The sequence below is a fragment of the Rhinolophus sinicus genome, chromosome 2, assembly GCF_057876585.1.
Source record: "Rhinolophus sinicus isolate RSI-liver-muscle chromosome 2, RSI-T2T, whole genome shotgun sequence".
NCBI lineage: Eukaryota > Metazoa > Chordata > Mammalia > Chiroptera > Rhinolophidae > Rhinolophus > Rhinolophus sinicus.
In genome coordinates this window covers 45,689,521-45,706,951 of record NC_142502.1, presented here as the reverse complement: position 1 = coordinate 45,706,951, position 17,431 = coordinate 45,689,521, and the positions used below count along the sequence as shown (strand labels likewise).

The following is a 17,431-nucleotide window of genomic DNA, read 5'->3' as shown; positions in this document are numbered from 1 at the left end:
CCTCCCACATTATACCAGAGTTGATTTTTGTGATCAAGAGCATATAGCAGAAGTGATCAGGTTATGAAAGTGATCTCTTGGATCCCCTGCTCTGGGGGAAGCAAGCTTCCTGTTGTGAGCGGCCCTATGGATAGGCCCAAATGGCAAGGAACTGAAGCATCTCATCAACAGGCAGTGAGAAACTGAGGCCTACCAGCTATGTGAAGTGACCTTGGCAGTGAACGCTTCAGCCCCAGTTAATCTTTGAGGTGACTGTCATCCCAGGCAACATCTTGACTTCAACGTTGTGAGTTACCTTGAACTGGAGCCAGTCCCAGATTCCTGACTCCCAGAAACTGTGACATAATGTTTGTTGGCTTAAGGTACATATGAACAGAGGCAGGACTATCACAGAAGGATGGTGGGTTCTATTCATTGCATCCTATCAGGTGCCACACAATTTCAATTCGTCCCATTACTAACGATCTTTATTTCAATCCCTTGATTAAAGTGGTATTGTATCTTCTGGGTGTTTTCACTGTGAAGTTCCTCTTTCTTTCTTCTTTTAATGAGTGAATATTTTGTGGAAGATGCTTTGAAACTATATAAATATCCCTTACTTCATCAAACTTTCAATTTTTTTCATTGATGTATTTTTCTCAGTATGAGATCTCCGTTTCCTATTTTGTTCAATGGGGAATAATCTGTTTCTATCATTTATTTGGATGCTCAAATTGCCCCAATTTCACCAGCGTCCCTTTAACCTAGCTTCTGTGTTCTTTGGACATGTCCTCATTATTTTTTGAGCACTTCCTTGATTTCTGGCACAAGATGTTCTAAGCTCATCATGTTCTTTGCCTGCCCCAGCCCCAAAATCAGCCATTTCTCTAAGGATCCCTGGTTCCTTTTTAGTGGAAAATGGTATTAAAGCCAAGATCTGGGAACTGGGTGTGCCACTGCCATTGGGGCGTTGCTGCTCCCAGGCCCATTCATAGGACATGTACACATTTACATATGCATATATATGTAAATGTATGCAGACATCTATGTGTAACTATACATATACATATATGTATACACAAGTATATACTGCATAAATATTTAGTATATAACATAAATGTATTTATAAATATAATGTAAATAAACATAGGTAAATATAGATAGATAGATAGATAGATAGATAGATAGATAGATAGATAGATAGATTTAAATCCATAAATTTATACTGATACCAGTAATTGTAGGGTACCCAGCATTTATTCTGTCCTCCCTGTCCATATTAGTGACTTCCTTCTCCAGCAGTGAGAAGCTTGGCTCCTGTTACCCTTGTTACATTTATTTATTTGATGAATCCCCCCACACATAACCAGTCTCCCCTCGGCACCGCATCCACCCCTTCCCTCACACAGATGCCCTCCACTCAGGCTCTCACTCCCACCGCAGAGACACCTACCCTCCGGAACGCACTCCTCATCCCTTGGGCTGCAGGTCACCCCACCACATGGATACCCACTCCCGCCTCTCCCTGCTCAGGCTGCCCCACATGGACGCCCTTCTCACCCGGCCTGGGCTGCAGTTCCCCACATGCTGTCACCGGCTGTCTCTCCTTGCCCTGCCCCATCTAATAATGGCTTTAGCCTTACTTGTTGGGGGGGAAGCAGGGCTCTATGATTTTATAATGGACATCAGCACTGAAAGGGACGTTCTGCTCCCCCACAGCTGAATCTGTGTTTCTTCTGTAGTAGCAGATTCTAAATGTCTTGTTATACCAGAATATCTTGTTGAAATACAAATCCCAAAGCAAACAAAAGACAACAATAAAAACAGGGAGCAACCAGAGTTTCCCTAGAAAATGGTTAAATATGTAGATTATGGGGAGGCATTCAGTTTTCATTTTGGATTTTGTGGTTACTCTTTAAAGTTTCTACATTTATACTTTTATTTATATTAATAATACTGACATTATGCACCATGTTTTCTTTATAATTTTCTGTATTCAAAACAAAATTAGCAGTATTATTTTCTTTTTAAAGGGATACAAAATACAGAATTCAAAGCCCTATTGCTAGAGATTCTGATTCACTACACCTGGGCTAAGGCCCGGGAACATGTGCTTTATAAAATTCTCCGTTTGGATGTCATGATCAGCCAGGTTGGGGAACCCCTGCTCCACTGAATACCCCACGGAAATCCCTTCAGCAGCTGTCTGGATATCCACTGGCCAGCGCACCCAACACTCTGTCACAGACGACCAGGAAGTTACAGGGTCTTTCTGAAAACTCAGGACAGTTAGGATTTGTTTTGAAGGCTCATGATCCTACTGATAGCTCCTTCCAAGAGACAGTTTTCTTTGATTCTTAGTAAAGGAAAGGCCAACTCTGACAAGATGCAGGTTAAGTACTCTTCAAAACTATCAGGGTCATTCTCACACAAGAAAAAGTTAAAGTTAAGTTTATCACCACCAAACCAATATTACAAGAAATGTTAAAAGGACTTATTTAAGAAGAAAAAAAAAAGATAAAAAATATGAATAATAAAATGGCAATAACTACATATCTATCAATAATTATTTGAAATGTAAATGGACTAAATGCTTCAATCAAAAGACATAGTGTGGCTGAATGGATTAAGAAAACAAGACCCTTACATATGCTGCCTACAAGAGACCCACTTCAGATTGAAAGACACGCACAGACTGAAAGTAAAGGGATGGAAAAAGGTATTTCATGAAAACATAAATGAAAAGGAAAAAAAAAAGATGGGGTAGCAGTCCTTATCCCAGACAAAATAGACTTTAACAGAAAGGCTATTAACAAGAGACAGAGAAAGACCCAGTAATCCCACTTCTGGGTACTTATCCAAACAAACCCAAAATGCTAATTCAAAAAGACATAGGCATACGTATATTCATTGCAGCATTATTTATAGTAGCCAAGATATGGAAGCAAACTAAGTGTCCATCAGCAGATGAATAAAGAAGAATGGTCAATATTGCTCAGCCTGAAAAAGAATGAAATCTTGCCATCTGCAACAACGTGAACAAACCTAGAGGGCATTATGCTAAGTGAAATAAGTCAGACAGAGAACGACAAATAACATATGATTCACTTTATGTGGAATCTAAAAAACAATAAATGAACAAACAAAATAGAAACATTCATAGATACAGAGAACATTTTGATGGTTGCCAGATGGGAGGGGGGTTGGGGGGTGAATGAAAAAGGTAAAGGGATTAAGAAGTACAAATTGGTAGTTACAAAATAGTCATGAGGATGTAAAGTACAGCTTAAGGAATAGTCAATAATATTGTAACACGTAACTATGCTGTCAGATGGGTACTAGATTTATTGGGGTGATCACTTAACCAGTTATATAAATGTCTAATCACTATATTGTGCACCTGAAACTAATATAATATTGTATGTCAATTGTAATTGAAAAATAAGAAAATTATTTTTAAAAAATCAGGGTCATCGAAAACAAGAAAAGTGTACTGTCACCGCCATAAGAAACGTAAAGAGACATGTTGACTAAATGTAACATATCCTGGATGGGATCCTGGAGCAGAAAAAGGATATTGGGTCAAAACTAAGTCTGGACTTTAGTTAATAACAATGTGTCAATATCAGCTTGTTAATTGCAACAACTATACCATGCTAATGGAAGATGTTACTAATAGGAGAAAATGGATGTGGGCTATGTGGGAACTCCATCCTCTGCACAATAATTTTATAAATCTAAAGTGGTTCTAAGATTAAAGGTTAGAAAAAAAGATGCAGGGGAGGCCAGATGTCTCAGTTGGTTAGAGCACAAGCTCTCAACAACAGGGTTGCTGGTTCAATTCCTGCATGGAATGGTGGGCTGCACCCTCTGAAACTAAAGATTGAAAACGGCGACTGGACTTGTCGCTGAGCTGCACTCTCCACAACTAGATTGAAGGACAACGACTTGGAGCTGATGGGCCCTGGAGAAACACACTGCTCCCCAATATTCCCCAATAAAAATTAAAAAAAAAAAAAGATGCAGGTTACAAGAGATGTAATGATGTGACATGGTAAACTCAATGGTAGCCCTTTGTGAATCATCCAGGAAAAGGTGAAAATACCTGAATGGGCAAGAAGAAGATAAGTAGGGTGTCATCACCTCCATGTGGGCGATAAGACACATGACCACTACAGTAACCCATTGGTCTGAGGTTTGAAGGAGTGACAGACCTTTGCTGCTGCTGTTGCAGGATATTTGAGTACAGAAGGGACAGATGGCTCCCAGAGGTCACAGTGTAAATGCCCGATAGATGACTGGTTAACCTGGGGGAGAGTCAGGGCTGCACACAGGCAGGGCAAATCGGAGGACTCCAGGCAGTGCGGCTCTGTCTTTGCCCTTTGGGAACAGCTGTTAGGTCCCTGATGTGCAGCCCGCCCTTTATTGGCAGAACAGACCTAGTGCTGTGCAGGGTAACCAGTGCCTGAGGTCTGTGGCTCAAAGCTAAGTGTTCTCTCATTAAACAACAGCTGAAATGTTCACCTTACAGCCTACAAAACAATGCAGCCCAGTACTGTTGGCCACTCCCCCGGTGTTTGTAATAAAAACGCAGCTGGAACAGAGAAAAACTGCATTTCATTCTATAACAAGATACTATGTCCTATAGATGGGAGGAAATCCATACGGTTTATAAATTGCACTGTAAATTGGAAGCATGTTACCTGTTTCAAGCCCGAAAATCATTCTGCTTTATTTCTCCAAAACCAAAATTTCTTTTAAAAACACAATTACATTCTCATTTTACAGTTCTCACACAGAATGTAAAACAGTGTCATTCTGCCATACCTGGACCAATGAAGACATTAATGGGTATGGGCAAACATAAAAAGTACCACCATGAACACTCACCTGTGTGCTTTGGTAGACTACCCCTTCCGTCTCCATGGGCAGCAAACATACACACGTACGTGCCCAATGGCTGGAAGTATCCCCTTCCCTCTAGAACCATCTAGGAACCAACCTGGCTGTCTGTTCTGGGTAAAGCAAGAGAGAGCTGGACTTGGCTGTGCTTTGCTCACTGGCTCACAATGGTAATCAGAGTTCAGTTGCAGAAAACAATCCACTCTAGGTAGATTAAATAGACAGTGATTTATTACAGGATTTTAGGTGGTTTTTCAGAATCACTGAGGGCCAAAGAGACTATAGGCCAAGCTTCCAGGAACAACTCCCAAAACCATATGGCAAACTATCAAAGGGGCTGCTGCATCTGCCTTGATCAGGACGCTATCACAGCAGCTCTGGCTGCAAAACCAGCCATCTCAGCTATAATCAGGAAGCTGCCACTGCAGTGGCCAACTCAAGAATATGTCAGCTTTGCCACAGTCTGCAAAACATATCCTATATCTTGCTTCTTTCCATATGACTCAGTTCCAAATCAAAGCCTCCTGTGAGTACAAGCGGTGAGTAGAATCTAAATCACGTTTTGAACCTGAATTGCAAGGGAGTCTGGGATATTGTTTGCTTTTCAGCTTTTGCATACTAGAAGGTGAGTTCAAATGGATATTTAGAAATCTTGTTGCCCAGTAATCCATGCGTACTCTTCTTGCTATAGGTAGAACCCAGTCCCCACCCCCTACCATAAGTTACTGTATTCCACTCAAAGTCCAGGATCTCTGCATTCTGTGTTAGCCCTCTTTATCTGGTCCAGATGAGGCGGCTTGTAATTTAGTGACCTATAAACAAAAAGACTGACTGTTCCTAATATATAATGGTGGCAAAGGAAAAGGAAAACTGTCATTCACAAAGGAGAGAATGGGAACATACAACTGCCATATGTATTAGCAGTGATCAAATCCCATTAGGCAAGAATGAGGAAAGCACCCTGCTTGGATAGTGGAGTAAGGTACCTGGTATACTAGCCATACTCCCATTAGCTAATGGGAGACGCAATAAAAGTATAGCTGGTAGCCTGTCACTTTTTCATGTCCCTAACTCTACATGTGCTGCTGCCAGAAAGGCACTGCTTAATCAGCCAGATAGGCACTGCTTGATCAGCCAGATGTAGAAGAACTACGGGGACTAAGGGCTCTACCACCTTCTCTCCAGCGCCCCCTCTGGCAAGCTTGTAACAGTTTCTAAGGCTCTAGTGTGTATTGCATTGATCATATATACAGAGGGTGCCAAAAAAATGCATACGTTTTAAGAAAGGAGGAAACTATTAAAATTGTAATAATATATACCGATAACAAAAGATGAATACAAGTCATGTGTATACATTTTTTGGCACCCCAGTATATAACAGTATAAATAAAAAGTTACCTTTTAAGATGTTCCAGGTCCGTCTAAGAAACAGTAAATGTTACAGTGTGTTACCTAGATTTATTGGCTCCAGTATCCTAGACACTCATCAGCTATATACTTCCGTGCCAGTATCTTCACACTAAAATGGGCACTGTACAGTGAGTTCTCATGGATTCATTTGAAGTACATCGCTTTGTGGGGAAGGTTGTAATACATATATACTGCCCTTTCCTCAGCATTGTGTTTAAAAAATGCGTACATGTATATAATAGTGTATATAGCCATAACTACATGTTACCGGTAAATATATCTATTACATACAGTCGTGTGTGTGCACATACATACACTGTTTTTTCATCTAGTGGGTCTGATGACAAATGAGTCTTCAAAAGATAGAGTTTAGCAGTCTTAGGCATTCATTACAACTGCATAAATTTCTTTGAGCTATATTAAGGTCATTGTGTACGTTCTTCTGTAAATAATTGTTCTGTGTTGTTCATGTTGCTTAGGCGTACGTGTAAAATCCTCACCTTTTGTGCGACTGCAGTGCCTTTCACAGCGCCCCTGCAGGCTGAAGGCAGATACGTGTCTAAGAAACACACAGACAGTAAAGGTTTTGCTGTCCTCATGACCAAAATGCTCCCTTGTTCCACTTTTATCAAAATCTTTAAAGACCTAGTCTGCTCTAAGGAATTGAGATTCCTTGTTGCCGAGCCTTTGAAGGGCCTTCTATGCAGACACAGGAGCTGCAACATTTTCTGTTCCAGCGTCATAGATGATTTCCTTCACTTGCTTCTCATCACCCCTTTTGCTCCTTCTAATTGTGGTTTATGGAGGGCCTGGCATTGTCATCTTCGCTTTAATGGATCCTAACCTGCCTGTGAATTTCCAACCCTCCTTTCAGGGTCAGTGCTGGAGGACAGTTCAGTCATCCCGTTATCATAGCCCCTGTTAAACGGATTCGGAACTGTTGAGATTTGGAGTCAGATTTGTTTCCTGTTTTGTGTCACGTTCATTAGCTCTCAATGGCATAATAAGATTGAAATAATTGGACTTTGCTGTGGGCTGTGTATCAGATTCATAGCATTTTGTGTATGTGAGAACTTGTCTTTTAGGAGTAAAAGGGAATTAATTATTATTCTTTACCTTGATGATGTTTAGAATGTCATCAGCAGCTAATAACATGGTTTAGTTTCCCAATACAGGGCACGTGCTTGCCCCTCAAGCCTGTCACCTTTGCTCTGTCTGTCATACACCTATATTTACCCAAAGGCATGTGAAAGTGCCCTACGGGGGGGAGGGGCAAGGCAGCCGGTAACCCTGAGTGCTTCCTCAACTTCCAATACTGAAATTGGTGGGACAGGGTATATAAAAGTGAGTATAGGCAGAGCCTGCTTTCTAGGATTCCAGAATATGGGGGTGTATTTTGCCTTTTGTTTCATTGTAGTAGAGGTGGTTTGAGGATTGACACTTTCCTCTTGACTTCAGCCCTTTAGTAAATGTATTAATCTCTGTGAGACACTATTTTGTCACCTCTAAAGAGGGGTAAGAACTCACCCCTCCTGTCTTACCCTTGTTTTTTAAGCCCCTTTGATAACTTTGCTCCTTTAGAAAGCACTCCAGCTTTCCCTCAGTTTTCTAGCTCACCTATGATCCATCTAAGGAACCTAAGGGCGAGGCCTGTGATGGGAAATAGACTATAGCTTCCCTATAATCTAGAATAATCCAGATCACACTAAATTCAGGTTCTGCGTTTAGAAACCCAAGGTAAAATCACCTTCCTTAACCAGACATCATTTATTCAGTCAGCGAATAATTATTGAGCACTTACTATGTGTCAGGTGCTCTTCTGGGCACTGGGGATAAAGGGGTGACAGAGATGGAGTTCACGTCCAAGTAAGTAAATAAACACATAAGTAAATGATTGGATAGTGATAAATGCTCTGCAGAAACATATTATATTAGGGTAATGGGTCCAGAAAGACATAAAAGTACCCAGAATTTCTGAGGAAAAAAATAACAGGAAAGTGGTTCTGAAACAGTCTGTCCGATAGAACTTCCTGTGATGATGGGAAAATTCTGTATCTGCGCTAATACAGTGCCCATGGGCTGCTGCGGCTATCAGGCATTGAACATGTGACCCGTGCTGCTGAGAAACCAATTTTAAGTTTTATTTAATTTTAATGAATTTAAGTAGCCACATGTGGCTTATGGCTACCATATTGGACAAGTGCAGTTTGAGAGCTGCATGTTGGACTTAGGTGTCTATGCTTGTGCAGGGAAGGTGACTAATGTGCAGCACTGTCTTCATCTTTTTAACATGAAAAAGCAAACACGTTCTCACTGCATCACCTTGGTAGAATAGATTCATGACGAGGCTGCAGTGTATGAGGGCCTTGTTGTAAAGATACAAGCAACCTAACAAGGGGACTAAAGAGAAGCAGTGGATGGTCACGAAAAAAATGTTCGAATGGCATCCACAAGGGACAGCTAAAGGCTCTGAGCGATATTGAAGGCGTAGCAAGAGCACATCGTTGCATGGCCATGTGTACCGTTAGATGATAAGGGCTATTATTTCCTAGTAGAAATGCCCAAACTGGCAGAAAGACACATAGACTAATAATCAAGGGCTAGTGCTACTCAAGCATTTGCTGAGGTTTTGTTCACCGAGACAGAGCATCTGACCGACGTGGAACTGCCCCTAGGAGTTTTCTCCTAGGAAGTAGAAGGAATGAGAGAAATGCCCTAATGAGGATCGTCATCTGCAAATCGAGGGGCTGGCCAAGGTCTGCAGTCAGGGCCTCTCAGCTCTGTAGTCTCTTCATTCTGTGATTCAGTCATGACCAACAAAGAATGATTTGGTGAGGTGAGAACAGCCCTGTTGGGAGAAAACTTAGAGTTTGTGTAGCAACAGAATGGACCACTGGAAGGGAAACCTATTCTGTGACTAGAGCCATTACGAAATTTTCTGGAAATGCCAAATGGGGTTTGACGCATGCCAAAATGCTAATCATAGAGAAAGTATAATAAGATTTTAACATATGGGAAAGTATCACATATATAAAATTATTGAAATTATATGAATAGTGTCTGGTTTTTCTATCACCAACTACATTACTAAATTAAAAAGATTTTAATCTGAATTAAATATTTTCTTGTGACTATATATATATTTACATATATATTTAATTATAGTTGACATTCAATGTTTTCCCACTTCAGCTTCAGGTGCATAGTGTAGTGGTCAGGTATTTACAGTCTGTGAAGTGGTCTCCCTAATAAGTCCAGTGCCCATCTGGCAACCTACATGATCTCTACAACATTAGTGATTAAATTCCCCAAACTTAATTTCACATCCCTGTGACTATTTTGTGACTACACATTTGTACTTTCTAATCCCTTCTCCTTCTCCCCCATCCCTCAAACCCCCTCCCATCTAGCAACCTCAGTTTTTTTCTCTGTATCTCTGAGTCTATTTCTGTTTTGTTTCCACATTTATTCTGTATTATGTTGTTTTGTACACCTGAAACTAATTATATATATGTGTATGTATATTCACATATATATAAAATACTTTCTAATATCTATCTATCTATCTATATATAACTTTCTTGTGAAACCAGAATATGTTTATTGGGTTCTCAATACACATAAGTCAGAAAAAATCCTCAACAGGAATTGAACTTTAAAAGAAACTCGAACATTAGTTCTGTGTTCAAGTGTAAGATATGGTTGTTATCAGACATGGTCACATTTTAACCAAGTGAGTAATGCCACACTTAAGAAAGAGTATAAAAGGGCAAGAATAAGAATTTTCTTTACAAGCACATGGTGTGTCTAATTAATTTCTGCCCAAAGCGTTGCTCTTCTATGAATGAGAACTGCGGTTAAGGCTAAATGTCATCAATCCTTGGTGTTTGAGTAAGCAATATAGGTTAAGCAACCCATAAATGAACTGGCAAATACGTTATTCTAAATAAGACTGTAAGAGCTCTCCTTAAAGGTAGAATTAAGTTTTATAGATAAAAAGAAATAAGCCTACAGATTTGTAATTGTAATACTTTATCTCCAGAAATACAACTAGCACTGGAATTAGGGTCAATAGGTCATGTGCCTTTGGGGTCTGTAAGGAGAAGCTGAAAAAAAAACAATTCCCTCTTTATGGCCAGGAGAGAAATGTGGAACCATTGTTTTCCACCGTGAAAGTGCAACCATAATCCAGCTCTTTCTGGATTTTATTCCTTTTATGGAATGAATAAAAGAAAGTAGTCTCACAATTTCCATATCATTTAGTGTTTAAAGACTGGTTTTCATATCCCAAAACAGATGCCACCTAAACTAGTAAAAAAGACTATTCCGTGTAGTATTGGAAGCGTTACTGGGTTTACCTCCATCTCTTTCCAGTGCCTTCTGAGACAAGTGCCAACCCGTGGATGTTTTCGTATTTCTTTCCCATCTTAGATATGTGTAAGCCAAAGGGGAAATCAAAAGTGTCTCCTCATGAGGAAGTGTGTGATGAATCTAATATTGCTGCTTATCTTTATAATTAAATGTTTAGTTATGCCTTCTCAATGTAGGGTTAGTAGTAGTATATCATTTAAGAAAAAAGTTCTTGCTTTAAAATGTTCAGTGCTGCTGGTTGACCACAAATAAGGTCTTATTTAGCACGTTATGTACAATTGGTCTCCTTAGACCAAGGGTTCTCCACCTTTAGCAAGTGTCAGTATCACCTGGAGGATTTGTTAAACACCGTTGCTGGGCCCCGCACTCAGAGTTTCCAAGTCAGTAAGTCTGGAGTAGGCCTGAGAATCTATATTTCTCACAAGCTCCCAGGTAACGCGAATGCCCCTGGTCTGGGGACCATACTTGGAGAACCACTGCCCTAAAACCATGAGGAGCCCATTGTGACTGGCTTTTGATATCTGAGGAAACAAAGGTTTCTTTGTGAACCCATTTCTTCCTGCTCTTTTTTCTGACTCTGCCAACAACATGGGGTACGTTTTAAGCTTCTTCCTGGCCCAGATCCACTAACAAACATTTTAACGTCACAATTTTGTTAATATAGACTTTGAATCTAGAAGAGTAAAAAGGACAAAGGGGGTAGTGGATGCATTTTCTGACTCCATACATTGTTTCGCAACTATAGAGAGGTGGTGGTGGAGCCCTGAACCCACCTGCCACTCAGTCTGCTACCATTTAAGGCTGATGTTTGGCATGTCGTATTTAGAGTGTTTGTAATGGTTTCCCATGATGCCACAGGGCAGTGAAGCAATTTACTCAGAAGCAGGGTGGCAACTCCCGATTGATTTACTGACAAGAAACCCAAGGCCCTGGGTGGAAATGGCTAGTCTGTGGCCCAGCCTGTGGTTGTCCCGGCCTTCTGTCGTCGGGAGCCCTGGTCCTGTTACCTCCCACAGCCCGCCTGCCCGTGTCTGCAGCTGAGGCCTCTGAAGGATAAAGCAGTGACTCCGTGACTTGGCACGCTCCCTTCTCAGCTACATTCAAGTGTAATTCCAGATGGTAGCTTCCTACGTCTTTTGGCTGTCTGGTGTGATTTCTGCCAGAGAGGCCTTCATTAAGGCCTTTGTAAGGATCCTGGCAAAGGTCAGCCTTCAGAGACGGGACAGAAACCATTAGTCCCATTTGAAAGCCGTCCCACCTCAAATGTCTCATCTATAAAATGGAGGGTGTAATCCCTGTGCTTCCTGCCTCCAAGATGGGTGTGAAAAGTAAATAAGATAATACATGTGAAAGGGATGTGAGAAGAAGATACTAGACAGGTGTAGGTGGTGTGTGAGGCTGTGACCGGTGCTTTGATAATTATCTTTAAAAATGTTAATGAGCCTCCTTTTTAAAGGTTCAGGTTAGAATGGTTTGACCCTGAATATTATCAACCATTAAAGGATTCTAGCATCTCACTTGGAATTATGTAAATGACGATAGAGTTGCTATGCCTTTGTGAGAGAAAATTGGGAAGAAGAATTCATATATTAATCATCCTAATTATTCACCATTATAACGTGTTAGCCACAGACATGACAATAACTAACTTCTGTATTTTGAAGGACAGCACTGCTGTCAGGCTGACATTCAAAGTGAGATTCAGACATCTCAGGATCCTTTCACCTTGGTCTTTAATTTTTTCTAACTTTGAGTAAATCATTTTACCTTTGTTTTTTGTTTACTTAAGTAAGAATACATTCTCTGAGATTATGTGAAATTATCAGAGTGCTTTGAAAAAATGGGAGTATTTCATAAACTATCTACCAAATTTGAGTTGAAATATATTACCCTGAGGTGAAAACAGTTGAGGTTGGCTTCCAGAAAGAATATTTCACCTCTAGTTGTATTTCATTTTAATGCGATTTTATTTAATGTGACTTAATGCAGAGTCTCCCGCCATGGCAGGATGTGTTAGTGTTCTAGATAAAAGCAAATACAGTAAGCTGCCTTGACTGTCTTCTGGGAGAGTAAGAAAGACCCACGTTTAAGTGTAACACATCCTATCAGGATCAAGGGTGTTAGTGTATAAATGCTGTCTTCCGTGTGTGTCTACACTTCCTCGTGTCCCTTGAAATGTTGACGACATGCCAAGTACAGATCTAACTGGGTCTGAGGTCCAATTCTGCTTCTGACTGCAGGCTCTCTCCCCCAGCCCTAGGAGTCCCAGCTAACCAAACAGCAGCACGCAGGATGCTTTCCTGATTCCTCTGATAAGATGCACATGAACAAGGCTAGGTGTCAGCCTAGCAGAATAGATTCTCCAGATCTTTCTCTGTGTTATCTTGGTGCCCGAGAATGGAGAACTCTCCACCTGGCAGGGCCAGCCCTGGGCTAAGTGGTGGAGTGTGTTGTCATTACACTCCCAATGCCCCACACATCTTTTTAGTTTACCATCCTCTCCTGTCAGTGACCTCTTCCTGACCTTCCACCCACACTGTACACGCGGACTCACTGCATCACACCTGACTTGGTTGACTCATCCCTTGAGGCCCTGCCTCCCGCTAAGGATGTAAGAACTAGTAGGTGCTCACCCTTTGATGAGTAGAGGGTACGTCAGACAGCGAGATGCATTTTCACAGCACCTTCCCCAAGGGGTGGATGGCAATTTTGAGCGCTACACCAGGTTAGGTGAGGTGGGAATGGAGGGGTATTTTTGAATAGAGAGATTCTTTGGCACTTTTCAAATCATCCCAGAAAGGAAGGAAGCTGCCTAGTACAGATCAACAATCTCTTATCCTAAAGCCTGAGGCTATTTCAGAATTCAGAATTTTGGGGGTGTTAGCACAGCACAGTGGAACATATACCTTGTCTGATAATGAAACACACTAATACTCACAGGAAACGGGATGAGTTTGTTAGTTCAGGTTAGGATGTGCCACCAAATGAGTTTCAATTGGATCAGGTTTTACCAGCAAAGTAACATTAGGGTATTAAAGCTTTTAGGATGTCAGAATTGCAGACAAGGAATTAAGCACCTATCGTTGTTAACAGTGGTTCACATTTACTGAGCACTTAGAGTGTGCCAGGCGCTATGCTAAGTGAGCACTTTGCACATAAGCTCCTTTACTCCTCTAATGAACGTGGGACGTAGGAATTATTAGTATCTTCTACTTCACTGATTCCTGCTAAATCTTCCTTAAAAAAAGACTATTGATAACTGTTAGAATTAATAAATGAATTCAGTAAAGTTACAGGATACCAAATCAATATACAAAAAAAGGGAGCAAAAAGTCTGTACAGCGCCCACCTAAAGTGACTCCGGTCATGTGAGGGAGGCATTTGGATGCACAGACAATGGCTGCTCAGGGCGGTGGGAACAGAGGAGGGGTGCCCGCCTGGCCTGTGCTTCAGGGAAAGCTCCCTGGGCAGTTGCGGGTCCAGCTCTGTCCTCCAGGCAGAGGAGGAAGCCATCTGAGAGGGGACAGGGGAGGTCACTACCTCCACTTGTTACTACTAAGCCCACTCATTCAAGGTCAGTAGCTCTCAAACACTTGGAGACCACCGCTCCCTGTGGTCCTTCCCTTTATTTCTTTAACATAACCTTCTCTTCTGTTTTACAGAACACCCATCTCGGCTTTCTCACAAGACAACATCTATGAAGTTCAGCCTCCAAGAGTAGATAGAAAATCTACAGAGATCTTCCAGGCCCACATCCAGGCCAGTCACGGTATCACGCAGCCCCTTGGGAAAGAAGACACCTCTGTGTACCGAGAATACATCAGAAACCGCTACCTGTGAAGGGAGGCCCCCACGGTGGCCCTGACGGGGACCAACAAAGTCAGTTTGCTTATGTTGTAATCTGTTTTGTCTCATCTGAAAAGGTAATTGCCTGTCAGTCCTTTACATCGGAAGGTTTTTCCTCTTTTTGTAATTGGTGAATTATAAACTATAGGTAATAAAGAAATGACTGAATATTGAACTGTCATTGCCTTTGCTTTATTTTAGAAATACTTTGTTTAGACTTGTGATCAATATAGTCTCATACCATGACATTAAGAAACTAATAGCCATTTCTTGAGCACTTGCTGTGTGCCAGGCACTTGGGAGGGCCTGGGCGTATCACAGAAAGAACAACAGGACCGAAATTCCTCTGTTGTGCAAAAGGAGTCGTTTTCTTTGTAGTTAACATATTTTTCTCATTTATTCTGATGATTTTTATGTTAAGTTTGTGTTTTGATTTAAAATTTATTACTTTGAAAGGCCTTCTTAGAAAATAAACACTGAAGTATTTATGGGTAAAGGGATAAGATGTCAACAAAGTGCTAATGATTCAGGAAAAACAGCACAAATGGGACAAAATATTAGTAATTGGTAAACCTGAGAAAGAATAAAAAGGAGTTCTTGGAACTATTCTTACAATTGTTCTATAAATGTGAAATTATATCAAAATAAAACATTAAAAAGTTGTTACTCTGCATAACTTCTGTGGTGTACAATTCTGTTACATGTGGTGTCCAATCAGAGTTGACTCTTCGTGTACACATATGGTTTGTTCTCCGTTTAGTCAAACATAATAGGGACAACTTTCTGCATTTTCTAATAGTTGAACACAAATGACTTGATCTCATTATCTCTCTGCTTTTTTTAAAAACAAGTTGTCTCAGTTCTCCCTCCTCATAGATAAAATAAAGAAGAAAACCAAGCCGTCTAATGGGAGAAGGAAAACTGATCAGCCTAACTGACCTTGAAAATATCTCCAACACCAAGATTCTGGGATTTTTTTTAAAATTGCAGATAGAAGTTAAGCACTAATTAACAGACATTTTTGATTTGATGCCATCATAAAATTAGGATTAAAGAATGACAAAATAATAGGCAAAAGGAATGTGGTGTTGTCTGGTCAGAATAAAACGGCTTAGAGTGGCCAGAGAAGGTGAAGGTGGTCTAATGTCCCAAACATGCTTTTCTTGAAATCATGTTTTGCTCTCTTAAAACCAGTTTAAAGACACACTCTCTTTTTCTGGTTTGCCCCCCCTGGCATTTTTAATTTGTTTTGTTGAGATAAATACCACTTCTCAGAATCTCTCCTAACAGTAGAGGTAATTGATGATTTTTATGGTTAAGTGAATCCTTTACTGAAGGAAGGATGATCTATTTTTCTTCCTTATGGAGACTTAATGTGCTCCTTTTGGAAGAGGTGATGAATCCACACCTCTTTGGAAACTGCACGTGTTTCCAAACTGATATGCTCCTACGGTAGCTCAGGTTTCTCTGTCCACACATGAGCAACTTCCTTCAATAGACTCTTGAGTCCCCTTTTCATTTTCAGAAGCTGGAGGGCCATTTACTAATAAAGAACAGTAAGCTATTATTTAACTCTTGCTACCCACACACAAAATATTTTTATGGGCTCAATTCTTTGATACATTCATCTAAGTGGCCTCCAATGTAATTGCCATCCAATTGGTAAATAAGAACTATGGTCTGAAATTGAACTTCAATAGTTTATGAAGATGTTTTCATAAAGCAAATCACAAAACTAAACCACGAGCATTAGTTTATAAAGAGAAGGACTGTGAAATATGAGTTGCTAAAGTAGGAAGCAGCCAGGCTCTGATCAGAAGCAAGAGAAGTGTGGCACGGATGCTGAGGGGAGAGTCACATATACTGTGGTCTCCCAAGTGAGCCACAGAAACAAGGAAAGGGCCTCCATCTGCATTTCCTCTGCTGCTTAAAAGCAAATGACTCCAGCACTCCCTCAACACCATCATTTTTCCTTTTAAAATGGGAATTATAATTTAAATACAACGTTTCTTTCTCTTCCCTTCTCTCTCTCTCTCTATCCCCCAATCATTGTAGTTTAGAGGTGGTTGGGCTGGTGATAAATTTTACCATCTGGCCTCAAGGGGGCAGAATAGCTAAGACAGGCGCATCCCCAAATCCTCAGTATCATTACTAAAGTGGTTTGACCCGGCCAACTCCCTGGACGAGCCTGGAGAACTCCCATGGGCCCATGAGCCACATTTCGAGAACTACTGTGCTAAGAGATCACGGGCTTGAGTGTTAACCAGTGGACAGGTGGCACCAGTAAGGGTCTTGAAGAGAGTGCCTCAGTTGGACATGTTCCTCTGGGTGCTACCGCATCCTGGCTTCTTGCAGCACTTACCACATTGTTCTGCAGATTGGGTTAAGTGTCTGTCTCCCCAAGAAGACTGAGCATTGTCAGAGCACAGCCACGCCACACTCAGTGGCATCTCTCGAGCCCAGAGCCCCTCTAGCTGACACTCAGTAAATGCTCTGAGGGTGACTCTGGCAGCACTGTGACACTGGAGGCTCAGGACCAGAAACAAGAGACTTGAATCATCCTCCTGCCTTTGAGGGTCGAACCCAGTTAGAAAGATGTTATTTCCGTTTTAAAAGACGTCTGAGGGAGGTTTGACGGCACCTCCCTAAACCCCTCACTCCCCAACCTGTGGCGTGTTCCTGCCAGCAGCAGGGCTGTTCTGAGTCCAGACTATATACCTTGTCTTTCTGGAGAAGAAAAGATTTATGGAAATATAGATTTTGCTTTTATCACATCCAAAAGGATCAGCTAGTCCAAAACCTCAATTTTGTTGGATTTGGTCATTGCAACATACCAGAAATTGTACTGACAATATTGAAAAGTCTTAAATATGGACTTTTTCCATCTATATTTACTTTCTATTGCTCTTTAGCAGGGGAAGTA

The 17,431-nt window shown here is 41.0% G+C and overlaps 1 protein-coding gene across 1 annotated transcript in view; it reads left to right on the top strand.

Annotated features, from left to right (window-relative positions):
* FIG4 (FIG4 phosphoinositide 5-phosphatase) overlaps nucleotides 1–14,683 on the top strand; it is a 103,136-nt gene extending 88,453 nt beyond the window's left edge. Inside the window, exon 23 of the mRNA XM_019735020.3 lies at nucleotides 14,325–14,683. Coding sequence (XP_019590579.3) covers nucleotides 14,325–14,502 — 178 coding nt within the window. The 3' untranslated portion in view covers nucleotides 14,503–14,683. The remainder of the gene's footprint in view (nucleotides 1–14,324) is intronic.
* The last annotated feature ends 2,748 nt before the right edge of the window (nucleotides 14,684–17,431 follow it).